Source organism: Carassius gibelio, chromosome A19 (genome assembly GCF_023724105.1).
Source record: "Carassius gibelio isolate Cgi1373 ecotype wild population from Czech Republic chromosome A19, carGib1.2-hapl.c, whole genome shotgun sequence".
Taxonomy (NCBI): domain Eukaryota; kingdom Metazoa; phylum Chordata; class Actinopteri; order Cypriniformes; family Cyprinidae; genus Carassius; species Carassius gibelio.
This window is the reverse complement of record NC_068389.1, coordinates 21469612-21478857: the sequence shown is the minus strand read 5'-3', so window position 1 is coordinate 21478857 and position 9246 is coordinate 21469612. Positions and strand designations below refer to the sequence as shown.

The window sequence follows — 9246 nt, the reverse complement described above, 5'->3', positions numbered from 1 at the left end:
GAGGCGGTGCCCGAGGCTGTTCCCGATGCCGAGGCGGTGCCCGAGGTGGTGCCCAATGCCGAGGCGGTGCCCGATGCAGTTCCCGAGGCGGTGCCCGATGCAGTTCCCGAGGCGGTGCCCGATGCAGTTCCCGAGGCGGTGCCCGATGCAGTTCCCGAGGCGGTTCCCGATGCCGAGGCGGTGCCCGATGCCGAGGCGGTACCCGATGCCGAGGCGGTGCCCGATGCCGAGGCGGTGCCCGATGCTGTTCCAGAGGCCGACGCGGTGCCCGATGCTGTTCCAGAGGCCGATGCGGTGCCCGATGCCGAGGCAGAGCCCGATGCTGTTCCAGAGGCCGAGGCGGAGGCCGATGCTGTTCCCGAGGCCGATGCTTTTCCCGAGGCCGATGCTGTTCCCGAGGCCGATGCTGTTCCCGAGGCGGTGCCCGAGGCGGTGCCCGAGGCTGTTCCAGAGGCCGACGCGGTGCCCGATGCTGTTCCAGAGGCCGATGCGGTGCCCGATGCCGAGGCGGAGCCCGATGCTGTTCCAGAGGCCGAGGCGGAGGCCGATGCTGTTCCCGAGGCCGATGCTGTTCCCGAGGCCGATGCTTTTCCCGAGGCCGATGCTTTTCCCGAGGCCGATGCTGTTCCCGAGGCCGATGCTGTTCCCGAGGCCGATGCTGTTCCCGAGGCGGTGCCCGAGGCGGTGCCCGAGGCTGTTCCAGAGGCCGATGCCGAGGCGTTGCCCGATGCTGTTCCAGAGGCCGAGACCGACGTAGTGGCCGAGGCGGTGCCCGATGCTGTTCCAGAGGCCGATGCGGTGCCCGATGCCGAGGCGGAGCCCGATGCTGTTCCAGAGGCCGAGGCGGAGGCCGATGCTGTTCCCGAGGCCGATGCTGTTCCCGAGGCCGATGCTGTTCCCGAGGCCGATGCTGTTCCCGAGGCGGTGCCCGATGCTGTTCCAGAGGCCGATGCCGATGCTGTTCCCGAGGCGGTGCCCGAGGCTGTTCCCGATGCCGAGGCGGTGCCCGAGGTGGTGCCCGATGCAGTTCCCGAGGCGGTGCCCGATGCAGTTCCCGAGGCGGTGCCCGATGCCGAGGCGGTGCCCGATGCCGAGGCGGTGCCCGATGCTGTTCCAGAGGCCGACGCGGTGCCCGATGCTGTTCCAGAGGCCGATGCGGTGCCCGATGCCGAGGCGGAGCCCGATGCTGTTCCAGAGGCCGATGCCGAGGCGGAGGCCGATGCTGTTCCCGAGGCCGATGCTGTTCCCGAGGCCGATGCTGTTCCCGAGGCCGATGCTGAGGCGGTGCCCGATGCTGTTCCAGAGGCCGAGACCGAAGTGGTGGCCGAGGCGGTGCCCGATGCTGTTCCGGAGGCCGAGGCGTTGCCCAAGGCCGAGGCGGTGTCCGATGCTTTTCCGGAGGCCGAGGCGGGGCCCGAAGCCGAGGCGGTGCCGATGCTGTTCCGGAGGCCGAGGCGGTGCCCAAGGCCGAGGCGGTGTCCGATGCTTTTCCGGAGGCCGAGGCGGGGTCCGAAGCCGAGGCGGTGTCCGTTGCGGTTCCGGAGACCGAGGCGGGGCCCGAAACCGTTCCCGATGCGGTGCCGGAGGCCGTTCCCGATGCAGTGCCCGAGACCGCTTCGCCCTGGGGGACTCCGACGGTGACCATGAGGACGTGGTGGTCATCCGCTCCGCCCTGGGGGACTCCGGCGGTGACCAAGAGGACGTGGTGGTCATCCGCTCCGCCCTGGGGGACTTCGGCCGCGACCACGTGGAGGTGGTGGCCTTCCGCTCCGCCCTGGGGGGTCTTCTGCTTTGACCACATGGGTGTGATGGCCCTCTGTTCCACCCGGGTGGGCATCACCTAATGTCCTCCATTTACCAATGTTTTTGTTTTCATTTGTTTTTTGTTTTTTCTATTTTCCTCCGTTGGACCTGGCCCTCCGTCCCTCCCCTCTTTCCTTCCGCCGGTCCACCACCCTCCTGGACTCCTTGTTTTGTGTTACACCTTCCTGTCTCTGCCTTTCCATCACGTCTGGTTGTTCCGTCTCTTTTCTTCCATTTTACCTGGTTGTCCTGTCTTTGTCTCTCCTTTTCACCTGGTTGTTTGTCTCTGTTTTCTGACCCTCCGTCCCTCCCCCTAGTCCGCCTCCGCTTCACCTCCCTCCTACCTCTTTTTCGGTTGGGTTTTCCGGGGTTTCAGGTGGAGCATCTGGTAGCTGCTCCGTAGGGGAGGGGGTAATGTCACGCTATCAGTCTCTGTTTCCTGGGTGTCCCCTAGTGAGCGCACTTCTCCTTAGGCACTTCACCATAGGCACTTTTATTCCGCTTGTCTGGTCATGTCGTCACAGTAATTGCACTCCAATTAAATCGCACAGGTGTTGACTATCCTTAGTCATTAGTCTCCCTATATAGAGCTGTCTTTCTCTGTCGTCTTTATGGAGTCCTTACCCTATGTGTGAATTGTGCTTGTCTTGTGAGTCTTCTCGTTACCTTCTTGTTCATCCGCATTCTTATCCGTTTCATCCGGTTCCCTTTTTGTTTGGTTTGTCTCTCTAGACAGTTTTATTTTGTATTTATCCTGTTTGTGCAATAAACCTCACCTGCAATTGGATCCTACCTTCTCCTTGTGTTTTTCCCATAACCCAACCGTCACAAAAGGAACAGGCTGGAGCATAACTGACAGGCAGTAATTTTCTCCTGCTAGTGTGTCCATTTTGTGCCACCAATACATTTCATGCAGGCGTGGCATTGTCCTTACATTCCCATGATGGCCCTCATGTGCAATGCAGACCAATGACTCACGCAGTTCCCCAGGTACCACCAATCGAGACCCTCTAAACACAAAATCAGCTTGCACACTGAACTTATGTCTGAGCTTGTAGTACAGGCAAAGAACAGGATCCAAAGCTGAAGAAGATGGAGACCATCCACTCGCAATTTGTGTGCGCAGTGCAGAGCATTCAGAAAAGTAAGCAAAGGCAGCAGCAAGCTCATCCTGGGATATGGCAGTCAGACCAGAGGACAGGAAAGCTACAAACTCAGGCTCTGTATCCAACTCAGCATCCGAAGTTAGAGGTATGGGCAAGCGGGACAGACAATAAGCAGTGTGCTTTTCAGATCCAGCATGGTACTCAACAGTATAGTTGATACAAAGCAACCGAGCAACGCCCTGTGCTATGTGCATACCAGCTCTGTTAGTCCATTTTGTGGTCAGCAGCGTCATAAAGGCTTTATTGTTAGTCCACAGAGTAAATCTGCGGCCCCACAAGAATGTCCTCCACCTTTCCACTGCCCAAATGCATGCCAGAGCCTCCTTTGAACAGTGGAATATTTCTGTTCAGCTAAGGTGAGTGTTCTGGATGCGAAAGCGACAGTATGTTCTTGACTATCAGTGCATATTTCTGTGAAGATAGCACCTAGTCTGTAAGCAGACGGGTCAGTAAAAATGACCACTGGCAGACTGGGTCAAATAGTGCAAGAGCAGGACTGTGTACCAGTAGCTTTGTTTTATCAGCTAAGCTTTGTTGAGCTTCATCAGACCAGAGAAATCCATTCTCATCACTCAGGCATGCACACAGAGGCATCACTATGGTAGCGCAATTGGGAATAAATTTGTTGTACCATGAGAGGAGGCCCAGCAGAACCCACAACTGAACAGCATACGATGGTGCAGCTGCATCGATTGCCAAGAGATGTTCCTGATCCAGCTAAATACCCTGTGATGTCACCATGTGTCCTAAAAACTTCAATCTCTGCTTTCTGACTTGACATTTAGACTCATTCAGCACCAACCCAGTGTAGTGTATCAGACCCAAACCAGACAAATTAAAGACTCTATCAGGAGCAAGGTTGAAATATAAAGAGCCAAATTTCACACTAAATCTCAAGACAACAGAATGTTGTAAATCACGCACCTGATGGAATTTACTGCTGATTAGAGAACCGGCTTTACTTATGAGATGCAAATTAATCAACTGTGATATATATCGTGCACCCCTATGAAAAATATAAAGACAGGTTTGCAACCTTAACATTAGAAAATACAACACAGCATGACATGCATACAAAATACTGAAGTGCTTAAGTTTGGTTAAAACATTTGTAGATATCTATTGCATGACAGCATTACAAACATGGCCTTATATAGTGGAATTCTCATGTTTGTGGGCTTTATGTAAAACAAAAACCTTGCTTTAAACATTTTCGCTAGGTAACTGAGTAAATAAAAACACAATACTAACATTTCAATGGGAATTCCACCACATAACTCTCACCAGGGGCCTATACCATGAAGCTAGATTAGCTGGCTAGCCAGGTAAATTTCAGGTTAGTTTGCACCAATCCTGGATTTTAGGTACCACGTAAGTGGCTTGGCTTTTAGTGGCATTCATTGCCATAGTAATTTACACTCCACGGCTAACCTGCTCCATGGCAGGTTATGTTCTGGGTTAGAGATCTCAAACTGAAGTTGGACCAATCAGATGTGAGAAAAGTGACACATGTCTGGCACAAAGTCCCTCCCCCAGGTTATTTTGCTGCATATTAAAGGTCACAAAAAAAAGTCTGACTTTAAAATTACTGAGTCACTATATGATTTATATAATTATTAAGATGATGATTATTATTATTTATCTATTACACACAAGCAATTTTAGTTTAACAGTTATTATAAATAATTTATTTTAAATAAATATGAATGTATACAGATCATGTAATATAAATAAGCTGTAGTATCAATAGAGATTGAGAAGTAAATCAAACTTTCTTTGTGTTGCAAGGCTCGTGATTGGCTGTTCCAGTGTTGTCACACATGAATCACTGGCGAACAACCCTGTAACTCTAAATTGGCTACCATCATGATACAGGCCCCTGTTTGCCAGTGTTTGACCTATGCCTGTTATGACCATGTCTCTGTCTAAAAAAAAGCTTGCACGTGAATTAACTAATTAATACACAGAATTGTGCCATTAAATTATTACATTTCTCCTACACACATCATACCAAATAGAATCATTGTTCATGCAGTTGAATATACTTAAAAATTTAAATGGCTGTGTGATTTCTCTGTACTCAGAAACCTGCAGAATTTGATGCGTTTGTAGACAAAATTTGCACATCTCCTCCCACTTCCTCCCTGTCTTCCCTTGTTGCCGAAGATTACACTTTAGAATGACTGGACAAAAAATGCAGTGAGAATAACCTGTTTATCATGAAATGCAATTACAAGTGATGTTAATGAAGTCACTTGTATATTAATTTGTGCACTAATGATACAGTCACTATTTGACATTCAAACATAGCTGAACATATTGACAAAGAATCTTGTAATGCTGTTTATTCTGAGATTGAGAGTTTTGGCTGATTATTGCAAAAAACGCTTTCTGACACTGTGTCCAGGTAAGAACTTAACAATTCATCACCAGATTTAGTTCACCATTTTAAAATACATTTTACAAGATGAGGATTAAATCTGATTTGTTGCATGGATTAATGTATTAAAGAAACATAAATAAAATACTACTGTTTAAATTAAATAATTATTAAATATTTGATTTTAAATTTTAATTCTGAATAAAATACATTGATTAAAGTGTGAATGAAATGTGAATGAAATCCTAAATGTTATGAGAGCAGAACGTTTTAAAAAGGTTTTACTGGTTACTCATGATTTAGCAGAAAAAAATTTCCAAATCTATGTCTGAAATCTGTGTTCCTTTTATGACTACGTAAACCTTATCAGTTTAATGTACCCTCTTGGTTGCCAGACAACACTCATCATGTTTATCTAACTGTGATGTGAAGCTTGTGAGACTTGCATGGTAACCACACGCTTATGGTGTGATTGTGTACAGATCAAAGTTGAGTGCATAAGCATAATCATATGAAAGCTGCTGTAGACCTACAGAAGAAACACTGAAAAAGCACCTTTAAAGGATTTATCTGTTTTGCTTGTAGAATGATCTCCAATCCAACTCTTTCCCCTCAATCCAACTCCAATACCTCAATGTCCTATGAAAAAACAACAATAGACATTGTCTTCTACTCAATCGTAGTTCTCCTTGGCACCACTGGGAACTCTTTGGTCATCTGGGTAGCTGGATTCTGCATGAAACCCACAGTCACAAATGTTTGGCTGGTCAATCTCGCTGTAGCAGACCTGATTTTCTCCCTAACACGAGTCACTTCTCTCATCAAAAGCATCTTCTTCGACCACTGGCCTTTTGGAGTTTTTCTCTGCAAGTTTAACGGTTTCTTCAAGTATGCCAACATGTTCTGCAGTGTTTTTCATCTGGCTGTCATCAGTGTGGATCGAGCTCTCTGTATCTGGCGTCCAGTGTTCACCAGAAAACGCCGGACGTTATGTGCTGCTCGTGTGGTCAGTGTGGGAGTTTGGATTGTGGCAGTGATGTTAAGCTCACCGTACTTTTTGTACCGACAGGTCTTCCTTGAAAAGAACAACTTGAGCCACTGCTCATTCAAGGTAAGAATGGTGTTATAAATTACTGCATGTGTCACCCTTCATTAGCTTGCATAAGGACTAATTTTAGTATTATATATTCATAATTGTATTTTCAGGAGAAAGGAGAAGAAGAAGGAGATGGCAGTTCAGCAAAGTATGTCTACTATTTCACTCGTTTCATCTGTGGATTCTTGTTGCCCTTCCTGGTCATCCTAATCTGTTATATACTAGCTGCTGTTGGGATACGCAGAACACGGCTCTCTGGAAAATCAAGGCCTCTTCGGATTCTTGTCGTTTTGGTCTGTGCCTTTTTCTTATGCTGGGCTCCCTATCACGTTCTAGGACTGGTCAAGTTGGTGAATAGAAACAACAAGGCAGTAAAAGAAGGATGGGCTATGGTTTCAAACTTAGCTTATTTCAACAGCTGCATTAACCCGGTTCTGTATTTCTGCATGGGATTGGATTTTAGTCGATGCTGCAACCAAAGTTTGTCTGGGATTTTTCGCAGAGCACTTGTGGAGGAAGGCCAAAGTCTCTCACAGCAAGTCACTAGAGAAGAAAACTGTAATTCTATTTCAAAGACTTCAGATACTGAGGGTGAAACTAAAGTTTAAGAGATGAATATCTAACATCTAGATTAATAGCTAACAAAAAGGTTAACACACCTCAGTGTCTTCTAGCTAGCTTGAATCAGTAGATGGAGCCTTTATATGGCAAAATGCTCAAATTAAGGTAATTTATATGTAATTTTTTCAGACAAATGTTTATGTGACAATTGTAAACTTTCATGGTTATGTTTGCCTACATGTTTGTTTGTTTGTTAATTAACAGTCAGGAAGAGAAAGAGGAAATTATGTGGGAAAGGGCAAACGTTTTAGACCAGGATTGCATTATGACTGGGGTTAATCTGAGTTCATTTTTATTATTATTCATTTTATTCCTGTAATATTTGCCTTTGCAATAAATACAGTATATGAAAAAAATGTGTCTGGTGTAATTACTCTTCATTAGAAAAAATCTAATAAAGAATTTCAAAAGTTTATTCAAGTTCAAATTCTGATTGTGATGTCTAATGTGGTGAATCAAAACCCCTAATCCTTTAACTCTTAACCTGTTAACTGTCACTCACGTTTTTGAAGATAGACTTGAATGTTCATGATACAAACCTAAATTTTTATAATTCATGACTGAAAACATTTTGTAACATGATTTTGATGTGCCATTTACATGGTAATGCAATGTCTGATTTTAAAATGGGTTTTAAAGGATGAATTTTGAGATTTTATGTTTTCAAGTGATACATAACTTCTGATGATTTCTAAACAAAGGTCAAAGCTCCTTTTGTAATGTAGATTTCTGAGGGTGCACTCTTGTCATAAATTGATCTCTTACTTTTCCTACATAATTTTTAACAACAAATATTGGTATAATATATATTTGGGAGTCTTAGACCTTTCCAACGATATATAGTTTGTCAAGATTAGATTAAATTTGATTGTAATATAGTATAGTCAGCGTAGGCGTCCCGTATACGGGATGGGGTGACATTTAACAGGTTAATGGCATTACTGAGCAAACTTAAAATAACTCAACTAACATCTGCAGTGACACTGCAACATTAAAGATTGAGCAGTATTGAAAAATAACAAAGTGTACAAAAATGTCACTAAGACATTTGAAAAATAAATAATTAATTGTTCAGAAGTGAAGTTAGGGAAGAAAGGGATAGTTCACCCAAAAATCAAAATGATGTCATTAATAACTCACCCTCATGTCGTTCCAAACCCATAAGACCTCCTTTCATCTTCGGGACACTGTTTAAGATATTTTAGATTCAGTCCGAGAGCTCTCAGTCCCTCCATTGAAGCTGTGTGTACGGTATACTGTCTATGTCCAGAAAGGTAAGAAAAACATAATCAAAGTAGTCCATGTGACATCAGAGGATCAGTTAGGATTTTTTGAAGCATCGAAAAACACATTTTGGTCCAAAAATAGCAAAAACTACGACTTTATTCAGAATGGTCTTCTCTTCCTGGTCGGTTGCGAGATTTCAAAATACTGCATTTTAGTGATATCCGGTTCGCGAATGAATCACTCAATGTAACCGGATATTCTAGAACCAGTTCATCAAATCGAACTGAATCGTTTGAAGCTGTTTGCGCATCCAATAAACATTAATCCACAAATGCCTTAAGCTGTTAACTGTTTTAATGTGGCTGACACTCCCTCTGAGTTCAAACAAACCAATATCCCGGAGTAATTCATGTACTCAAACAGTACACTGACTGAACTGCTGTGAAGAGAGAACTGAAGATGAACACCGAGCCGAGCCAGATAACGAACAACAGACTGACTCGTTCTCGAGTCAAGAACCGTTTCTGTCAGATGCGTCCGATTCGAGAACCGAGGAGCTGATGATACTGCACATATGTGATTCAGTGTGAAACAGACCGACACACAGGGCGTCTGAACCGCACTGATTTTTTTGGTGATTGATTTTGAACTGATTCTGTGCTAGTGTTATGACCGAAGGTCAAGTCGAGTGCAAAAGAACCGGTGAACCGTTTTCTTCAACCGGTTTATTGAATCGAACTGTCCGAAAGAACTACTGATGATCCGAAAACCGATGCAACCAGTTCTTGACTCGAGAACGAATCAATCCTTCGTTTATTATCTGGCTCGGCTCGATGTTCATCTTCAGTTCTATCTTCACAGCAGTTCAGTCACTGTATTGTAAATGAATTACTCTGGGATATTGGTTTGTTTGAACTCAGAGGGAGTGTCAGTCACATTTAAAAAGTTAACAG

The 9246-nt window shown here is 45.3% G+C and overlaps 1 protein-coding gene across 1 annotated transcript; it reads left to right on the top strand.

Annotated features, from left to right (window-relative positions):
* The first annotated feature begins 1521 nt into the window (after positions 1-1521).
* LOC127935272 (C3a anaphylatoxin chemotactic receptor-like) lies at positions 1522-7384 on the top strand. The gene is made up of 2 exons (XM_052532979.1): positions 1522-6460; positions 6556-7384. Exons 1-2 carry the CDS (start codon positions 5936-5938, stop codon positions 7051-7053), a joined length of 1023 nt encoding a protein of 340 aa, XP_052388939.1. The 5' UTR covers positions 1522-5935; the 3' UTR covers positions 7054-7384.
* The last annotated feature ends 1862 nt before the right edge of the window (positions 7385-9246 follow it).